This window comes from Canis lupus, chromosome 29 (genome assembly GCF_048164855.1).
Source record: "Canis lupus baileyi chromosome 29, mCanLup2.hap1, whole genome shotgun sequence".
NCBI classification, from domain to species: Eukaryota; Metazoa; Chordata; class Mammalia; order Carnivora; family Canidae; genus Canis; species Canis lupus.
In genome coordinates, this window is record NC_132866.1 from 32,591,059 (window position 1) to 32,613,179 (window position 22,121).

Here is a 22,121-nt window from a genome sequence, read left to right on the forward strand (position 1 = left end):
CTCTCTGGACTCTATTTTCTTCCATTTCTTACCAGTATTGTGCACAAAAGAAGGAAAGTCTAAGAACTGGCACAGCAAATGATAATGGTTTCCATTTAGAACATGCAGAGGACAAATGGCTCTGTGTTTGCTTATACTAATCATTTTGTTTCATTTCACAGGGATAACATAATAACAGCTCAATATTAGATAAGTATTAGCATATGTGGTGGCAAATACACGTGTAACAGAGTATAAAAAACAGTACAGCATTTGTGCAAAGAAATTCTGGAGACTTTCCTTTAATGGAGGTTGGATGTTCACTGGGAATGGAAGGAATGGGGAAATATGAGATAAGGTCGGGGAAAGCATCCCCAGTAGTGAGAGGGAGATGAATGATACCCCAGAGGAAGAGGATCTACAGACAATAGCACAACAGCAGGCAGGTGGTCTGCCTTTCCTCACACGGGAATGAAGCAGAGCTGGTAGGTGGGTGGGACATGGCCAAACCCACTGGTAAGTGGGGTGGTATCAATGTCCTTTGGATCGACCAGAGGTTTCAGGGTAAATTTTTGTAAAATGGTGGTCAGGAATAAAAACAGCTCCATGCGGGCCAGTCCTTCTCCCACACAAATTCGTTTTCCTGAAAATAACAAACACAAGGGATTTGTTTCTTGAATGCTATGTTTTGAACTGCCCCAAAAAGTATGTCACAAAAATTATCTGATGGATGACTATACTGATGGATAGCCGTAAGGAAGGTTAGAGGGACAGATGGATAGAAGGAGAGAAATGGTTGCTATTCACTGAGTATCTTCACGGGAACTCTTTATTCAACAAATATCTCTTGAGTATCAGGCCTATATCAAGCACTTCATTATGTATTCCCATATTATAATTGCTCTTTTCACATTTCCAGTTTCCACAAATTCTTGTAGAAATAATCCACCTGTCCAAGTGCATTGGAGGGAGGACTAAGAGAAGGGAACTCATATATCTGTGTTTCCCTTTCTACCTTGGGCATAAAATTTAGACAAAGATTTTTTCCCTTCATGTGATTTCATTTTTTAAGAAATATTGTATTTATTTATTCATGAGAGACACACAGAGAGAGAGAGAGAGGCAGAGACACAGGCAGAGGGAGAAGCAGGCTCCACACAGGGAGCCCGACGTGGGACTCGATCTCAGGTCTCCAGGATCACACCCTGGGCTGAAGGTGGCGCTAAACCGCTGAGCCACCTAGGCTGCCCTCCTTTTTTTTTTTTTTTTTAAGATTTTATTTATTTATTTATTTATTTATTTATTTATTTATTTAAGAGAGAGAGAGAGAGAGAGAGAGAGAGAGAGAGAGAGAAGCAAAGGGAGAACCAGGCTCCATGCAGGGAGCCTGACCTGGGACTCGATCCCGGGACTCCAGGATCACGCCCTGGGCCAAAGTTGGCGCTAAACCGCTGAGCCACCCAGGCTGCCCTCAAATTCCTTTTCTGCTGTTAGAATTCTGTTTATTCCACTTTATGCCTCACTGTAGAGTATGAATGAGCAGGAAGCAGGCAGCTTCCTCTTCTGGTCTCCTTTTTTTAAAATATTTTATTTATTATTCATGAGAGACACACAGAGAGAGGCAGAGACATAGGCAGAGAGAGAAGCAGGCTCCCTGCAGGGAGCCTGATGTGGGACTCGATCCTGGGACTCCAGGATCACACCCTGGGCGTGAAGGCAGATGCTCAACCACTGAGCCACCCAGGCGTCCCCCTCTTCTGGTCTCCTGAGCAGCCTGTGTTTTTCTCTCCCACAACACTAGTCTTACTAGATTTACTAATTTGCCTCCCTCACTAGAGTGTGAGCCTCTTTGGTGTCTGTTCTGTGCTTATGGATACTTATATATATTACATAACTGGGCAGTAAGGGATATCGCATAGAAGATATCTTTTTTAAAAGATTTTGTTTATTTATCTATTTATTTGAGAGAGAGAGAGAGAGAGAGAGAATGAGTGGTGGGGAAGGGCAGAGGGACAAGCAGATTCCCTACTGAGTGGGGAGCCCAAGGCAAGACTTAATCCCAGGACCCTGAGATCGTGACCTGAGCTGAAGTCAGACACAGACATCCCACATAGAAGATACTTAATTCAAAGTTGAGGAGTTATATATGGCCAGAGAGTAAAGTCTAAATGAGTTTCATCTGCTAAGAGGAGCTCTTGGTGGTTCAGTGATATATCTAGAGGCAGAATTCAATGAACTTAATTCTCTAGCTTTCTCACTTTGGAAGAACGGGGTCACCGAGCCAAAGTTCCAATAATGAGGATGTATGGTGAGTAGGGGAAAGTGCATTGGCATTGGGACTGATGCTTCTGATCGTGGACAAAGAACAATTCTATCCAGCCTTGAGCAGGTACCATGTAAGTTTCAACTGATTCCCCCAAAATATTTTCTCCCCTTCAGCACCTAAGGAAATTAATTCTTATTACCTGCTGAGAAAGCCATGAAGTAGTCACTCTTCTTGAAGTTGCCGCTATCATCCAGGAAGTGGGCAGGGTCAAATATCTCTGGTCTGGGGAATTCTTTTTCATCAGATAGCACAGAAGACAGTGATATTAATATAGTTGTGCCCTGGAATGAACAGACGAAGATAAGCTGGGTTATAAAGAAGGTGTGGAACTGGAAGAAATGTGGCAAATCACTTAGTTCCATATTTTTTTTTTTTAAAGAGGTGGTTTTTTTTTTCTTTAAATTTTTATTTATTTATGATAGTCACAGAGAGAGAGAGAGAGAGAGAGGCAGAGGGAGAAGCAGGCTCCATGCACCGGGAGCCCGACGTGGGATTCGATCCCGGGTCTCCAGGATCGCGCCCTGGGCCAAAGGCAGGCGCCAAACCGCTGCGCCACCCAGGGATCCCTTAGTTCCATATTTTGATCTATATGTGAGGAATCCCAGGTCCAAAGAAGAGCAATGGCATTTTCAGCTAGACAGACCAAGTAATAAACTGGGATGATATTAAGGCCATGCTAGTCAGGATGCTAAAATGGCCTCCAGTAGGGTCTGAAATACTGAGCACTTGGTTTCTTGGGCACCAGACCTCTGAATCACCTCCACTGATCACAATGTTTGGACACTTGTGTCTGTCCACTCACTGCTCTATTTCATCGCCTCAGTTTTCATGGACCTCATGTGGATTACGGTTTAAAATGGAAGTGTCTAGGGGTGCCTGGGTGGCTTAATTGGTTGAGTGTCCAACTCTTGGTTTCAGCTGAGATTGGGATCTCAAGGTCATAAGATCAAGCTCCAAGTTGGGCTCCAAGCTCAGCACAAATTTGGCTTGGGATTCTCTCTCTCCCTCTGCCTCTTCCTCTTCTCTTCCCCTTGCTCATGCTCTCTCTCTCTCAAATAAATAAATACAATGTTAAAAAATAAAAATAAATAAATAAAAAAGATTTTAAAATAAATACTAAATAAATAAATAAATAAATAAATAAATAAATAAATAAAACTGAAGCCTCTGTTGGCTCTTGAAAAGTCGGGAGTATTAGTAATCTGTTCATAGGACTTTTGAAAATAGAGGTCTTGGGCACCTGGGTGACTCAGTTGGTTGGGTGTCTATCCTCAGCTCAGGTCGTGGTCCTGGGACCCTTTCTCAGTGGGGAGCCTACTTCTCCCTATCTGTCTGCCTGCCACTCTCCCTGCTTGTGCTCTCTTTCTGTCAAATAAATAGATAAAATCCTTAAAAAAAAAAATTGAGGTCTGATCTGATTCGAAATGACTCTGGTGGAGCAACCTGGCTGGCTCAGGTGATACAGCATATGAGTCTTTTTTGTTGGTTTTGTTTTGTTTTGTTGTTGTTGTTAAAGATTTTATTTATTTATTCATGAGACAGAGAGAGAGAGAGAGAGAGAGGCGGAGACATGGGCAGAGGGAGAAGCAAGCTCCATACAGGGAGCCTGCCGAGATTCTATTTTTAAAATGTATTTACTGAGATGCCTGGGTGGCTCAGTGGTTGAATGCCTGCCTTCAGCCCAGGGTGTGATCCTGGGGACCTGCGATGGAGTCACGTTGGGCTCCCTGCATGGAGCCTGCTTCTCCCTCTGCCTGTGTCTCTTCTTCTCCCTCTCTCTCTCTCTCTCTCCCTCTGTGTCTCTCATGAATAAATAAATAAAATCTTTTTAAAAAAAGAAAAGAAAAATAGAATCTCAGCAGTAGAGAATTATGGCAGATACCTCCTTAATAAGTGATTGCCTTAGCATCACCAATAATGGTATAAATTGATATTACATGTCTCTAGCCAAAATGTGATGTAGTGGGACATATACATCATCTATGTAATTTTCTTCTCCAAAACACAGCTTTGGAATCTAATCTCAAAACAAAACCAAAACCACACCAAAATAGACTGAGGAATATTCTACATGACAACTGTCCTGGACTCTTCAAAACTGTTAAGCGTACTGAAATGAAACAAATAAAGGAAGAGGAACTGATCTTCACAAAAGGGGCCAAAAGGGACAGATAATCAAATTACATACTTATTCTTTGATTAGACAGAAGATGCCCCCACGAGAACCTGGGTGGCTCAGTGGTTGAGTGTCTGCCTTTGGCTCAGGTCGTGATCCTGGGGTCCTGGGATAAAGTCCCGTATCAGGCTCCCCACAGGGAGCCTGATTCTCCCTTTGCCTGTGTCTCTGCCTCTTACTCTCTGTGTCTCTCATGAATAAATAAATAAATCTTTAGGAAAAAAAAAAAGATACTAGATGCCCCCTCAAAAAAAGCTATAAACGATATTTTAGGATAATTGAAAAAAATATAATTATAGACTATATATTAGATAAAATTATTGTATAGATGATAAATCCTTAATTGTGAATGCTGTTATTACTCTGAAGGAAGCCCTTGTTCTTAGAAGGCACATACCGCAGTATTTAGGAATGAGAAAGATTGATGGACATAGGTAGATATGCACTTAAAATATAAATGTATACACATTTTCATATATATTATTTATATATACATAAGACATTACAGAGCCATTGTGTGTGTTTAAATGCTATTTATATTTTTTAATTTTTTAAACTAAAAATTAGAAGGAAATTCCATCTTCTAAGTTTCTCATATTTAAAATCTATAATTTTGTTTTCAAAATTATTGCTTTATATATCTTAAGACAAGTAATACGTAGAAGTGTTACTGTAAGATTTAAAAAGCAAGTATATTTTCAATAAATGATTCTGGGACAAGTTCTGGATATCCAGAAAAACAACAAAAAAATACAATTACCACTTTACACTATAAGTAAAAATGAACTGTAAATGGGTCACAGACCTAAATATAAAAACTGAAAGTATAAAACTCGTAGAAGAAAACATAAGGGCAAGTATTTGGGAACACATGTCAGCAACAAATTTTTAAGGTAGGACACAAAAGCACAAGTCAAAAGAGAAACAATTGATAAATTGGACTCTAACAAAATCCAAAACTTCTGCTCTTTGAAAGACATTCTTTGAACACATAAGGAAGAAAGAAAAAAAAAAAAAAACAACTCACAGGTTGAGAGTAAATGTTAGCAACACCTACATATAAGACTTACATATAAAATATATAAAGGATTGCAATAATTAAATAAGTAAATGACCTTACCTTATAGGAATATTACTTCAGCATTCTACCAAAAAATATATATGAATAGTCAATCAGCATATGAAAAGAAGCAAAACATCATTGTCCATCCAGAAAATAGAAGTAAAACAAAATGTGATACCACTACGCAAGCACTTTTAGTATCTAAAATGTAAAAACACCAACAATGGCAAGTGGTGGAGGGTGTCTAGAGCAATTGGAACTCTCTTCCTCTACACCTCTCCTTCCACTTGTGCTCTTTTGCTTTCTCTCTCCCTCAAATAAATCAATCTTTAAATAAAGTAAAATACTCCCAATAATGTAGTACCATATAATCAAACACATTGATATTCCCTTTTTTTTTTTAAGATTTTATTTTAAGTTATCTCTAAATGCAACATAGGGCTTGAATTTACAACCCCAAGATCAAGAGTCACATGCTTCACTAACTGAGCCAGCCAGGTGCCCCCACATTGATATTTCTTTAGCAAAACATGATATTTACACAAAGTGGCATCAACAAGAATATAAATAGATTCACTTCAGTTCAAGTTAGGTTTTGGTCCCTGGATGAAATTGCAGCAAACATATTTATTTTTAATTTTTTGAGTTTTTAGTATTGCAGAATTAAGGATGGTTTAAAAAAAAAAAAAGGATGGTTTTAAGATAAGATTTTAAGTATTACAGAAAAAAAAAAAAAACTTAGAACAATCCTGTCCAACACAGTGGCTGTGAGTGATCCATGGTTACTTATCTTTAAATTAAATCTAGGGCAGCCCTGGTGGCGCAGTGGTTTAGCGCCGCCTGCAGCTCAGGGCGTGATCCTGGAGACCCTGGAGATCCTGGAGTCCCACGTTGGGCTCCCTGCATGGAGCCTGCTCCTCCCTCTGCCTGTGTCTCTGCCTCTCTCTCTCTAGCTGTGTCTCTATGAATAAATAAAAATCTTAAAAAAAAAAATTAAATCTAATTGTAACTATATAAAATTTAAAGCTCAAATAGTAGTTATTAAAACAAATATTTTTTTAATTTTTATTTATTTATGATAGTCACACAGAGACAGAGAGAGGCAGAGACACAGGCAGAGGGAGAAGCAGGCTCCATGCACTGGGAGCCCGACATGGGATTCGATCCCGGGTCTCCAGGATCGCGCCCTGGGCTGAAGGCAGGCGCTAAACCGCTGCACCACCCAGGGATCCCTAAAACAAATATTAAACCACATCACAGAACTGTGTACATGGAAATTACAAATCCACAAATTATTAACAACGATAAGTGTATCTGGAAAGGTTGCTGATATAGGGCATTCAAAATAATAAAGCCAATTAAATAATAAAGACAATTAAGTCTAGTAATAAAGGTTGCTAGAGATAAGGCATTCAAAATAATAAAGTCAATTATATTTCCAAAAAAGTAGAATAGGCATTTAAAAAATTATACTATTTATAATAACATCAAAAATATCATTTATCTAGGAAAAACCTAATAGATGTACAAGCCACTGCACGGAAAATACTGAAAAAAATTAAAGAAAGCCCAAATAAATTGGAGAATATACCATATCCATGAATTGAAAGATTCAACATGTCAATTCTTTCCAAACTAATTTACTATCACCCTGATAAAAATCACTGCCAAGAGCTTTGATTAATTGATTAAACTGATACTAAAATTTATTTGGAAATGTAAACAGATAAGAGTAGCTAAAACAATATTAAAGAAATAGAACAAATTTGGAAAATTTACACAACCAGATACTGAAACCTGTCGTAAAAATTTATAGCCTGGGGCACCTGGGTGGCTTAGTGGTTGAGCGTCTGCCTTTGGCTCAGGTTGTGATGCTGGGGTTCTGGGATAAAGTCCCGCATCAGGCTACCTTTAGGGAGCCTGCTTCTCCCCCTGCCTATGTCTCTGCCTCTCTCTGTGTGTCTCTCATGAATAAATAAATAAAATATTAAAAAAAAATTTATAGTCTCAAACTGGAAACAGCACAAAAACCATCAAGCTGCCACAAGTATGATTTACACACTTTTCTCATAAATATTGGTAGAGGTTTGAAACCATACTGTGCATATGGGAACTTCATGAGCGCTGAAGTCAGGTGTAGGAGAAACACATCTTACCTTGGGGATGACATAGTTTCTAAATTTAACGTCACAGGTCACTGCATGAGGCAGGCTGTTTGGGACAAGGTCAATGTATCTCTGGATCTCATGCAGTACCGCATTCGTGTAGGGCATGCGACTCCTGTCCTGCATGCGAGGGCTCTGGTGTCTGCCAATTACACGGTCAATCTCTTCCTGGACTTTCACTGATAAAATACAAATGAGACTGATGAACGAAGAGACAAATGCATACATACGTTTACATGCCAATTCAGGTAATATGAACTCTTTGAAGGTATTCCAACATCATTATAAACATCAGTTTTATGCCTCAAAGCACACTCTGCCCACCATGCTGGCCATACCTGTGACTTCTGGATGTTTCAGCAGGAGCAGGAGACCATATCGTAGGGTTGTGCTTGTTGTCTCTGTCCCAGCTCCAAACAAATCAGTGGCAATAGTTTTCAAGTTTTCGAAAGTAAATTCCAATGGCTGGTTGTGCTTTTCCTAGGAATTATTTGACATAAGTATTTACTGGTTCACCAGGATATGTGATTACAACTAATCCAAAGTAACACATCGTTATAAAGTTAAGCAAACTTAGAAACTGCAGTGTTAAAATAACAACTGTGTGGTATGGAAAATTGTCTGGATTAGTTGACCCAATCTTTATTTCCTATTCCCTTATCCTTTGCTTTCCTACAAATTTCATTTCCTAGCCTCTTTTGCAGCTAAATTGGCCAAGCAATCCATTTCTTACCAATAGCCTATTGATGTCACTTTCTTTCCTTCCTTCTTCTTACTGCAGAGCTACACACACATATAGGTGGAGACAGTATAGATATCATCTGGAAACATGAACATGAAGCCTACATACTAAGAATGCTAAATAAAGGGGCATCTGGGTGGCTCAGTCAGTTAAGCATCTGTTTTTGGCTCAGGTCATGATCCCGGAGTCCTGGAATCAAGGCCTGAATGGGGATCCCTGCTCACCCGCAAGCCTGCTTCTCCCTTTCCTCCCCACTTTCTCTTGCGATCTCCTTCACTATCTCGGTCTCTGTCTCAAATAAGTAAATAAAATCTTAAAAAAAAAAAAAAAAAAGAAAAGAAAAAAAGAATGCTAAATAAAAATGGAAGAAAGCACCTGAGTCCATGATACTTCAGGACTACTGTACAAGTCCTGGACTGCTCAACATGATATCCTCTCTACATGAGGTAAATAAACCCACTATTTCTTTAAAACATTGTTAATTGGGTTTTCTCTTGTTGGTAGGCAAATGCAGTCTTAACTGATAGAAATGAGTAAATTAGAGCCATATCTTGAAAAATGGCATAAACCATGATCAAGAGTTTGCAATTCTCCTCTTCTGTTATAGAATTTCTATGGACTCTATATTGCCTAAAAACTCATTATATAGTTGAAAATATGCAAAAGCTAACATGGCAGCATATCCGAGAACAGATTATTGTGAGAATGGATTTACAAAGACAAAAGGGGGCCAGCTGCTATTGTATTCCAGATGTGAGGCAGGAGGCAATTTGGTTTAGGAAACAAGTGCAGGAATTAATGGGGATACAAATAGAATATTACAGACATGAAGACAGAAAATTTGAGCATTAACCACCCATAGTGGATGAAGGAGAGTGAGGCAGATGCTGAGGATAAGAGACTGACTACAAAGAGATCTCAGAAGTTTGGGGTCCCTGGGTGGCCCAGCGGTTTGGCGCCTGCCTTTGACCCAGGGCGCGATCCTAGAGACCCGGGATCGAATCCCACGTCGGGCTCCCGGTGCATGGAGCCTGCTTCTCCCTCTGCCTGTGTCTCTGCCTCTCTCTCTCTCTCTCTGTGTGCCTATCATAAATAAATAAAAATTAAAAAAAAAAGAGATCTCATAAATTTTAAGTGGAGTAAAAGCACCTCACAAGGACAACTGAAGTTGGTTTAAGATAAGGGTGACATGAAATTGACTACAACAATGTGGCCATTTGAAATATTGACTAAGAAAGTCACTAAAATACACACAAAAAAATTTCTTCCTATCCAGTCCTCTAGGCCAACATTAATAAAATTCTTACAATCCCCAAGACCTGCGGCATGCCTAACATGTCATCAACTCCATTAAGGCAGGCTTAACCTCAATGGCTCTACTGCTAGACCCATTGGTAACATCAACATCACACACTTTTCTAACCTTGCCAACCCCAAATTACTGAAGGCCAGGAAAAGGAATAGGTCAGTTATAAAACATTATTAGCATTTCCATCTGTTAAAGTAAATTTGAAGAATCAGTGCTTCCATACACATAGGTTATCAACTTTATGCCTAATTTTATGCCTAAGGAATGAAGTGAAAGAAGCTAGAACAAAAGACTATATACTGTATAAATCCATTACTGTGAAACATCCAGAATAGTAAATCTATAGAGACAGAAAGTAGAATAGTGAATCCTGAAGCTGGAAGGCTTTGAGAATAATGGAATGAGTACTCAATCTTATGGGGCTTCTTTTGAGGGTGATGAAAATGTTCGGTAATTGATTGTGGTGGTGGTTGCACAAATCTGAAAATACACAATTACTGAATTGTGCTTGAGATGTGGGAATGGTATGGTATGTGAATTATACTATGTGAAGATATTAACAACAACAAAAGGAATAATAAGCTAGAATCTAAATACTATCATGAAGTCCAGAGGAGCAATGCAGTTTTTAAATATAGTATTAAGGAAATACTGCTAATTGAAGTATGAGAGATGTCAGAAACTTCCTTAGCCTAGAATCAGTGGAGAGTCTTACTAGCATTAAGGAAATCCCTCAAAATATGTGCAAAATACAAAAACATGCACATAGGTACATTCTTCTGGGAAGGTGACCATACTTTTAATCAGATTCTCAAATCAGCTGATCGCTAGAAAGATAAAAATCATTGCCCTAATGGCAGAGAAAGCAGAGAGTGGAAGTTAATTCTCTTCACTCTTCTAGTTTCTTCAAACCACTTGACCAGTTTCTTCACTTCATTCTACCTAGAATATGTGATTTGAGCAGTCCAATTGAAATCCAGGGACAATTCTTTGACAATCATCTTCATCATTATCGTTGACATCTTGCCATGTTAGGCTACTCATTGGTTTCTCATTTCTGAGCAGAGCTACAAAGTGATTGGATAAAGTAATGATGGCCTCAGATGAAGGAACTTCCTTCTCTAGAATTAGCTCTTTACAACGCATTCTATGATGCTCAATCCAGATCTATGCATACATAAGTACCTAAAGTGATTGTCAAGCATTTCTTACCTGACAATTTAAATATCCTCAATAAGGAGAGAACAAATCAGTAAACCAAAAACCACAAGTAAACAAATAACTGATCTGCATTTTACCTGTTCCATTTTTATCAGGAAATAATCAATGAAATCCCGAGGATTGTTAACATCGAAGGATTCTTGGTGTTCTTTTATTTTCTCCAAAATGTAACTTTTTATGAAAGCAAAATTTTTAAATATTGTGTTATGGCTTCCTGGGAGATAATGAAGGAGAGCAGGGAAACTATTGTAGGCCTTAAAGATAAAAAAAAAATTAATAAAGTTAAAAAGTTTTGAAAGCATATATAAAACGTGCCAAGCCCTGGTTAAAAAATGAGATGAAGACAAAATGGTCTCTGTCTTCTGGGGGAGCATTTTGCATTGTGTGTATAAAGTAATCCTCTGTGCTCATAGAGAACCTGAGGGGAAACTCTGACCAGATGATGATACATGATATTCTCCTATACATCATACATCAACCCTATAGTATTAAAGCATCTTTACATCCATTCTCTCATTTTTTAATATTAATTCTTCCCTACAACCTTAAAATATAGAATGCCATGAATTACTATGATTCATATTTTATAGATGAAGACTGAAGTTGGGCAGCCCGGGTGGCTCAGCGGTTTAGCCCCTGCCTTCGGCCCAGGATGTGATCCTGGAGACCTGGGATCGAGTCCCACATCAGGCTCCCTGCATGGAGCCTGCTTCTCCCTCTGCCTGTGTCTCTGCCTCTCTCTCTCTTTCATGAATAAATAAATAAAATCTTAAAAAAAAAAAAAAGACTGAAGTTAAGGGAGTTTGGGCAAAACCTAATTCATAGCACAAGCTACTCCCTCATCAGTGTTCCCTGGTGGCATCCATGGTCCCAAAGGTTTTCTCTGCTTGAAGGAGATATGCTCCTCCTTCCTAAATTAACATATTTCTGTGAAGGAATATGATGAAGAGGTCACTAAGTGTGAGTGGAGGACAAACCTTGTGGGCAAAAGGAACCTTTCAGCAAGGACCTGAATGCCCATTAACTGCTGTGGGCATGTTTCTGACAGTTACCAAAACTGGGCCTTGGAAAGACCACTGGCCAGGGAGTCAATGGGCTTGAATTCCACCAGCTCCACATTTGGACATTTGTCTTCTTGTCTGTGAAATAAAGGTTTCAACTATCCTTCCCAGATGTACACTCCATGACACTTGCCCTGGGCAGGAGAGGAGTATGGTATTCAAAAATTCACTCCACTGAGTATGACCAGTGAAAATGTCAGAGTACACACCTTCAAAGGCAGGACTCTCAAAAAAACAAAAACAAAAACAAAAACAACAACAACAAAAAAAAACTCTTAAAAAGAAAAAAAAAGGCCGAAAAGTTTTAGCAAAAACCAGAATACCTGGGCAGTTCAGTGGTTAAGCGTCTGCCTTATGGCCCAGGGTGTGATCCTGGAGACCCTGGATCGAGTCCCACGTCAGGTTCCCTGCATGGAACCTGCTTCTCCCTCTGCCTGTGTCTCTACCTCTCTCTCTCTCTCTCTCTCTCTCTCTCTCTCTGTGTGTCTCTCATAATAAATAAATAAAATATTTTTTAAAAGTTTTAGCAAAAACCATAAGAATCAACTTGTCAGAACTCTAGAAAACAAAGGCTTATAGCCATCATGTGAATGCTGAATCAAGAAAAAGACAACTTGAAAATGGTGGGGAAGCTTGTGGAATATTTAATTTGCCCCTGTCCTACCTCCTTCCTCAGTTTAGCAGTGGTTTTAACAAGGGCAGCTCCTTGTGTGGGACTCTGGTTTCTAGTTCAAGAGACTAGAGCAGATTTTTACAAAATATTGTGTTTTTACTCTGTTGCAATTTCTCTGGGGCAATCTGAAGGACTGACACAGACTCTTGTCTTTGTTTCATCTAACCTAGAACTCAGGGTGGGAAAGCAACAGGCATGTCTCAAAACTTCTGTAAGGCAAATGAATAATCCACAGCCTCCTGAGGCAAAGATTATTTAAAATAGAGCACCAGATGCTGGGAAGAAAAGCTTGGGAGAGAATATCTTCTAGAAATCAGGGCATTCAAAAGTACCCATGTATACTGAGGAATTTAGACATTTTAAAATTCAGAAAACAGGACATAGGCTAAGAAAAGACCTCAAAAGACCTTAAGCTTTCACCTCTGGCTGATATTGGCTCAGTGTGTAAGCAACAGGATTGAGAAAGAATTGAAAACAGTCTGATAAAAGCACTGAAGGGAGTGCCCCAGCACAGAACCAATTTGGAAGAGTTCTTTAGTCTGTCCTTCCCTCCATCCTCCCTCCCTCCCTTTCTTCCTCCCTCCCTCTCCCTTCTCCTCTCTTTCTCCCCACACCCCCTCCTCCTCCCTTCTTTTCCACTTGTCCCATTCAAGGAAAACTCCATCAAAACACTACCTGAACACAAGTTAAAGAATCAAAGATTTCAGAGACCATATATGACAAAGAAGAGACTTAGCAAACCGGTTCAGAAAAGTCACTAAGTAAACATCTATAGCCTATAGAAAGCAAAAAGCAAAATAAACCCATAGCAAGCAAAACAAATAAAAAAAAAAAAAAACAAATCTCAGGGAGGATGAAGAATTTCATTTCCACAGTTACCACATTATAATATCCAAATGCCCAGTTTTCATTCACTTCACAGAATGATCCATACACAATTTTGGACTTGTCAGAGAAAAGAGAGGATCTTGACCTCACCTGGATCCATGGGGAGCTCAAAATCCTGAAGTTTTCATTAAGTTTTTCCAAGAAACCAATTAAAGTCTGATCTGTATAGTCAAAACGATTCTGGAAAATAATGGAGCAGATCACATTGCAGGAAGCACAGCCCAAGACAAAAGTGGGATCACATGGTAAGGCTAAAGAATAGGAAAAATTTATAAAATACCATTAAAACACGCATATAAAAGTCTTTATTGTTGATAATAGGTAATGACAATTTTTAGAATCTCTAAAGCAATATCTACCTAGCAATCCCCTTTATCAGCAAAAATTTCAGCATGCTTAAAATCAACACATCACTTTTCTCTTAAATGCAATGTCCATTCTATCCTAGTTTGTTTAATAATAGTTCTCCAAATACTCCAATTAGATCACTATCTTTGTTTACTTGATTCGGACCCAAGGTAACTATTATTTTGAAAAGCAAAAGAAAAACTTTAAGGAAGTCACTTTTAGGATCTCTGTGTGGCTCAGTGGTTTAGCGCCTGCCTTTGGCCCAGGGCGTGATCCTGGAGTCCCGGGATCAAGTCCCACGTCAGACTCCCTGCATGGAGCCTGTTTCTCCCTTTGCTTGTGTCTCTGTCTCTCTCTCTGTGTGTGTCTCTCATGAATGAATAAATAAATGAAATCTTTTTTAAAAAATAAAAAAAATAAGGATCCCTGGGTGGCGCAGTGGTTTGGCGCCTGCCTTTGGCCCAGGGCGCGATCCTGCAGACCCGGGATCGAATCCCACGTCAGGCTCCCGGTGCATGGAGCCTGCTTCTCCCTCTGCCTATGTCTCTGCCTCTCTCTCTCTGTGTGTGACTATCATAAATAAATAAAAATTTAAAAAAATAAAAATAAAAAATAAAATAAAATAAAAAAATAAAAAAAATAAAGAACCCACTTTCAATTATTATTTTTTTAAAGATTTTATTTATTCATTCATGAGAGACACAGAAAGAGGCAGAGGCAAAGGGAGAAGCAGGCTCCATGCAGGGAGCCCAATGCAGGACCCAATCCTAGGACCCTGGGATCACGACCTGAGCCAAAAGCAAATGCTCAACCACTGAACCACCCAGCTGCCCAGAAACCACTTTTGAAAACAGCTAAATGGGGATCCCTGGGTGGCGCAGCGGTTTGGCGCCTGCCTTTGGCCCGGGGCGCAATCCTGGAGATCCGGGATCGAATCCCACGTTGGGCTCCCTGCGTGGAGCCTGCTTCTCCCTCTGCCTGTGTCTCTGCCTCTCTGTCTCTCTCTGTGTAACTATCATGAATAAATAAATAAAATCTTTAAAAAAAAAAAAAATGAAAACAGCTAATGGGGGCACCTGGCTGGCTCAGTAGGTGAAGTGAGCACGTGACTCTTGATCTTGGAGTCAAGTGTTCAAGTCCTAATTTGGGTGTGGAGATTACTTAAAAATAATAATAAAAAGAAATTTAAAAAAAAAAAAAAAAAAACACCGGGGATGCCTGGGTGGCTCAGTGGTTGAGCATCTGCCTTCAGCTCAGGGTGTGATCCCGGGGGTAGAGATCAAATACCACATCCGGCTCCACGCAGGGAGCCTGCTTCTCCTTCTGCCTGTGTCTCTACCTCTCTCTCTGGTTCTCTCATGAATAAATAAATAAAACCTTTAAAAAAAAGCAACTAATAATTCAAGTTATCGATGCAGAATCACACCTGCCTGTTAAGCTTGTAGACTCAAGTAGGAAGAAAATAGCTAGTGACCTGGAAACCTTTTATATATAATGAATAGTTGAAGTGAACCATGTGTAAAACCAGCAGAGGAAAAGATCAAAGAAAGAAAGATCATGGAAAAATTCAGGTATTTTGATGAACAAAATAAACTTAAAAAAGCAAAAGCTATCCATGTTGCATGAGAAGAAAAACTAACACAAATGAATATAAATTATAGTACAGATTTGTTTGCCTAAAATAGAAATAAAACAAGAAATCTCCATGTCAAACTTAAATCACTACCAAGGCAAAAAGAAAAGAACAAATTGGTAAATAGAGTCCTTGGTTGCCTCTGGCTCAGTAGATAGAACATGTGATTCTTAATTTCATGGTCATAAGATCAAGCCTCACGTTCAGCATGGAATTTATTTAAAAGATAAAAAAATAAAAATAAATAAAAGGCAATAAACAGGGTCCTTGTATTTCTTTACTGCAATATAGAAAATAATAATAATTTTCTTCTCTAGGAAATAATGTCCATCATCACCAGTCAGGCCCCAGACTTATTTGGACAGCCTGCCCTCTTGTGGAATTCTGGAGTATTTCTATATATAAACATTAGAAGACCATAGTTCTAAATTTTTAACTGGACTATCATTTAGGTCAACTCTGCCATTTTACAGAGAAAGCAGAGGAAAGGTTTTGTTTTTAGTGAGAAGTATTTAAGTGAAATTTCTTTTAAAAAAATATTTTATTTATTTATTCATGAGAGACCCGAGGAGGCAGAGACATAGGCAGAGGGAGAAGCAGGCTCCATGCAGGGTCTCCGGGATCATGACTCGAGCCAAAGGCAGACGCTGAACCACTAAGCCACCCAGGCGTCCCAAGAAACAGGATTCTACCACAGGAGGCACATAAACACTTTCATGAGAGACTCAGAGAACATAAATAAGCAGGCAAACAACTATATAAAACTTAATAGTACAGAGACATAGGCAGAAGGAGAAGCAGACTCCCTGCAGGGAGCCCAATGTGGGACTTGATCCCAGGACCCTGGGATCACAACCTGAGCCAAAGGCAGATAGATGCTCTATCACTGAGCCACCCAGGTGCCCTTTCAATGAAATTTCTATAATCAAATGATCAATAAACTTTATCTGTAAAAGCCTTCGACTTCATATCATCAATGTAATTAAAGGTGACCAGAATAAAAAATGAGGAAGGAGAGGGAATTTTAGTTAGCTGTTATTCCAGACCCCTTGTTAGCTGAAACATGCAAGGACACTAAGCTTTCAGAAAAAATTATTTTAAGACCTTAGGGATAATTTGGGAAGATCTTGAGATTTCTGTGTGTGTGTGTGTGTGTGTGCATGCCTGTGAAATTCACAGCTAAAATCTGGTTTTAAAAAAAAATCTGGTTTTTAATCTTTCACTTCATTTGAGAGAAAGAATTTAAAAACAGAGTAATTTGTAATCCAGACTGACAGATTCATTGTGACAAGCACTTCATAGATCACAGATTTTTAACTGTAGAAAGCAAACTAATGGTTAGAAGGGAGGTGGGTGGGGGGATGAGTTAAGCAAGTGATAGGGATTATGAGGGCACTTGTGATGAGCACCAGGTGACATATGGAAGTGTTGAATCATTACATTGTACACCTGAAACTAATAAAAAAAAAACCTGTATGTTAAATAACTGGAATTTTAAATAAAAACTTAAAAAAAATAGTTGTTGGGTTACCTGGGTGGCTCAGTCCATTAAGCATCTGCCTTGGGCTCAGGTCATGACCCTGGTGTCCTGAAATTGAGCCCTGAATCAGGCTCCCTGCTCAGCAGGGAGCCTGCTTCTCCCTCTCCCTCGACCATTCCCCCTGCTTGTGCTCTCTGGCTCTGTCAAATAAATAAATAAAATCTTTTAAAAATAAGTAAATAAACAAAATAGTTGTTGACAGGGACATCAAAATTAATGAGGGCAGCAGTAAAGATGCCTAAGCAATTACAACCATAAAAAGTATCATTACTAGCCAGAAATGTAGACATAGACCTTAGAAAAAACCCTCAGAAGATCAATGAAGTTGACTAAACACATATAGACCAATTAAGTAAAAGCACATGTCACTGGTTTCATGAGCACCATAAGGGTGTGATGAGGTAGCTTCCACTGTGTCCACTTGACAAGTATACCCTGGTGACATGTTCTGAAATAGGTAACCCACATTTACAGTATAGGAAAAAATGCTGTTCTAACTCTGTAAAAAAAAAAAATGAGTCCATGGGATGCCTGGGTGGCTCAGCGGTTGAGCGTCTGCCTTTGGCTCAGAGGGTGATCCTCGGACCCCAGGATCGAGTCCCATATCGGGCTCCCCTCATGGAGCCTGCTTCTCCTTCTGCCTGTGTCTCTGCCTCTCTCATTCTCTGTGTCTCTCATGAATGAATAAATAAAATCTTAAAAAAAATTTTTTTTTAAATGAGTCCCCTAATGTTTTACATTTATGATGTAATGATTTGGAAATAAACACACTTAGGACAGAAAAGGATTAAATGAACTTTTATACCCACACTGTATGCACAAGTCATGAAAGGACACACACAGCAAGCCTAGATACATAGAAGCTCCTGTGGCTCTCTGCTACACCCGTTTCGCCATACGAGGCTGAAATGTTTCCAAGGACATCAGGAGACAAGAGAACAATCAGCCAAGGCCAGAGCTATAGAATCACTCACCATTGGTTTTTCTCAACTCTTCTACAAGGTAGCAGGCTTCCTCTTGAACTCGGCTCTCAAGGTCACTCTTCCCCATCCCCAAATTTCGCAGGGTCGTGAGGGCAAAGCGTCGCATCTCCTTCCATCTGTTTCCACTGGTGAAAATGATTCCTACCAAAGAGGGAACAGAAGCTGGAGGGAAGGCCATAGGCAAGGAGGAGGAAGCGGATACTTGGGCGACTCATGATGGGCCAAGTTCTGCTGAGTTCTTCAAATTCCTGTTTTCCATCCTTCCCAACCCTATAACCGGTGCTGAACACATGTGTACATGCACACCTACCGTGTCCTCCACTAACTTTTTCGGCTATTGGGAAACGTCCTCTTGCAGAAAACTCTTCTCCCAGATCAATCAGGGTTTCCTTCACTGCGTCATACCCATGCAGTACAACAGTGGGTTTCATGCCAAAATACAGAGTGAATACAGGGCCATAGGCTTTTGAGAGCTGAGAAATTCAAAGGAAAAATATATATTAGCAAAAGAAGTCACAATTTATATTTTGTGCATGATTTTTGTATGTGTGCATGATTAAGCCAGCCTGATATCATCATATTGTCGATGTTTTTATTCTGCACGTGGCTTCAATATTTCTGGATCTTATATATGAATAAGATTGTTACAGCTGACACATATAGAGGGCCTCTGATGTGACAGGCAATGGCCTGCGCAATTGGTACTCAGATTATTACAACTAATCATCACATCAACACCTTGAGCTAGGCTTATTTACCCTGTTATACAGATAAAGAGGTTGAAGCTCAAAGAATTTCCTGTATATTTCCAGTGTCTAATAACAGAACACTCAAATTTCAACCCTACTTAGGTTGGCCAACCTCTGATGTCTGAGCAACTTACGAGTCCCCAGTGCCTAGCTTTGGGACCAGTACCGAACTGTTTCAGGATCACCCGTAAAGCTCGTCCCCTGGAGATTATTTTTTTATTCTATTTTATTTTTTAAAGGATTTTATTTTTAAGTAATGTTCACACCCAACATGGAGCTTGAACTCGTAACTCCAACATCAAGAGTAACAAGCTCTATTGAGCCAGGAACCCCTAGCCCCCGGAGATTCTGATTCAGGAGCCTTATGATAGATATTAGAAATGTTTGTTTGTTTGTTTGTTTGTTTGTTTGTTTTAAATCATCCCAGATAGTGCTAATGCCCACTCCAGCTTGAGACCTGCTGGTATTACTAACATGAAAAGGCACACAGTATCTCATGGAAGAACAATTTCTTCTATTCTGCACCGTTCACAGGATATGGACAGCAGCTTTGTACAGAATTGGAGGATGCTGACCCTGATGATTTCCTGTTTTTCATTCATTCATGCTAGTTCTGAACCTAGAGTTCTCTCCTTGATATCAGGCACAATTGCTTCTCCAGACTTCAATTTCATGGCTATTGAACTAAACACACAGACTAGTAGATGACTTCTTGAATGAAATCTCTAATCACAAAACACCTCTCTTACCATTGATCTTCAGGCAGAAATCATAGCAAAAGGCTGTGAAACAAACAAAAAAAGGCAGAATTCCTGGCTTTTCTCTTTTAGACAGAGAAAGAGCATGAGTGGGAGTGGCAGAGGGGCATAGGGCAAAGGAGAGAATCTTGAGCTGTGCTGAGTTCGGTGCCCAATGACAGCTTGATCCCCGAGATCATGACCTGAGCAGAAACCAAGCAACTCTTTTTTTTTTTTATTTTTATAAAAATAGGCAGGCGCCAAACCGCTGCGCCACCCAGGGATCCTAATATTTTTAATATATTAATTTTAATAGACACATTTTATTTAAAAGTAGAGGTTGGGATCCCTGGGTGGCGCAGCGGTTTGGCGCCTGCCTTTGGCCCAGGGCGCGATCCTGGAGACCCGGGATCGAATCCCACGTCAGGCTCCCGGTGCATGGAGCCTGCTTCTGCCTCTGCCTGTGTCTCTGACTCTCTCTCTCTCATTCTGTGTGACTATCATAAATAAATAAAAAATAAAAAAAAAAATAAAATTTAAAAGTAGAGGTTAACATACATACCGTTTGCAAACTGCTGAAGGAGCATAAAACATACTTACATTACTTAAGGATTTGTTGATGTCCTTATCTAACTGTAGGATATTTCCAATAAAAGGGAGAGGTGTGGGGCCAGGTGGGAGCTTCCCCTTCCTCGAGCTCTGTTTCCAGAGTGAAAGGAGAAGGCAACAGGAGAGACAAAGCACCAGAACCACAACTGGATCCATGGAAGCTTTCTTGGACAACTGTGAGCTTGAAGTCTAAAGCTTTTGTAACACTCCCTGCAACATGTGACTCATAATCCATCAGCTGGATTTACTTTAATCTCTCTTTTGAAGGGACTTTGGCCCACTGATCAAGATAAAACTATGGTGTTCTTTTTTTTTTTTTTTTTGTTATGGTGTTCTTTTCTTTTGCTTCTATCTAATACTATGCCCGAGGTTCTGATCTAACAGGTCTGGGATGGAGTCCAGGTACTGGTAATGTTTTGGGTTTTGTTTGTTTGGGTTTTTTTTTTTTTTTTTTTTTAACACTTTAGGTGGTTCCAATTGAAAGCCGGTAAATTATTTGATCACAAGAACTGCAAAACAGGGCAGCCCGGGTGGCTCAGTGGTTTAGCACTACCTTCAGCCCAGGGTGTGATCCTGGAGTCCCGGGATCGAGTCCCACGTCGGGCTCCCTGCATGGAGCCTGCTTCTCCCTCTGCCTGTGTCTCTGCCTCTCTCTCTCTGTGTGTGTCTCTCATGAATAAATAAATAAAGTCTTTAAAAAAAAAAGAATTTTAAAACATTCTGGATTCTCAGATTAATGACCACTTGAGAATTCATGATTTGGGGGAAATCCTTATATACAAAAAAAGTTTATCCTTGGATGTTTTCTTGAACACCAGTATATTTTGTCCTAGAAAATGAAAGCCTTTTGAAATATTTTAGTGTATTGTACTAACATTAAGAATGAACTAGACGGGTGCCTGGGTGGCTCAGTTGGTTGTCTGCCTTCCGCTCAGGTCATGATCTCAGGGTCCTGGGATCAAGCATTGCATCAGGCTCCCTGCTCAGCAGGAAGTCTGTTTCTCCCTCTCCCTCTGCCCCACCCTCTGCGCCTGCTCTCTCTTAAATAAATAAATAAATAAATCTTAAAAAAAACAAAACAAAACCATAAGCTAGGTAATGTAACTCTTGAATGTCCAAAGATGTATCAAGTAATTAGCTAAGTAAGTTTATATATATCAAACTCTGGCATCCTCATCCCTCAACAGAGGGAAAAGGGATTTTTATTTTTATTTTACAAATGGAGAAAGGGAAATCTGGAGACAACAGGAGACTCAACCAGTGTTGCACAGTTTATAAATGACTAAAATGGGATTTGAACTTAGATCTTTTGATGCCCATTGTTATGCACTATGGCTTATATCACAGTTGCCTCAACAATTATAGGAAAACAAAATCAAACCCCCAAAACATTAGTTCCTCTAATGTATGTATACCTCACTGTTCACAAAATAACAGGCTTCACTAAGCAGAGTGAGTCTACAGATAAAAGGGCCGTAGGTTTTCAAGAGAAAAAAAATAAAAGATAGGGATTCTTCCCTTTCCATCACTGTGGAGTGAAACTTGCTCAGATAACAGAAGAGCCAATCTCCAATAATTTAGGAGGTTTGAGAAAATATTTCCTCCACCTCACAGTGACCTCTAGACATAGCACCTTCTGTTGATTTTTTTGGCCTGTCATTGTAAAAATAATGGAATGAAGTATGCACAGCAAAGGAGGGAAGATTTTATTTTTTTTTTAAGATTTATTTATTTATTTATTTATTTATTTATTTATTTATTCATTCAGAGAGAGAGAAAGAGAGGCAAAGACACAGGCAGAGGGGGAAAAGGGGAAAAGCAGGCTCCATGCCGGAAGCCTGACACGGGACTCGATCCCAGGTCCCCAGGATCACACCCCAGGCTGCAGGCGGCGCTAAACCGCTGCGCCACCCAGGGAT

At 39.7% G+C, this 22,121-nt stretch overlaps 1 protein-coding gene across 1 annotated transcript; it reads right to left on the reverse strand.

The window, feature by feature from the left end:
- Positions 1 to 251: 251 nt before the first annotated feature.
- Positions 252 to 20,403, reverse strand: LOC140620590 (cytochrome P450 2C41). Its single transcript, XM_072804734.1, has 9 exons — positions 20,194 to 20,403; positions 18,418 to 18,580; positions 18,099 to 18,248; positions 13,694 to 13,854; positions 11,059 to 11,235; positions 8,048 to 8,189; positions 7,701 to 7,888; positions 2,445 to 2,586; positions 252 to 622 (listed from the first exon to the last, which is right to left on the reverse strand). The coding sequence occupies exons 1-9, from the start codon at positions 20,356 to 20,358 to the stop codon at positions 441 to 443; spliced, it is 1,470 nt and encodes a 489-aa protein (XP_072660835.1). The 5' UTR covers positions 20,359 to 20,403; the 3' UTR covers positions 252 to 440.
- Positions 20,404 to 22,121: the final 1,718 nt, after the last annotated feature.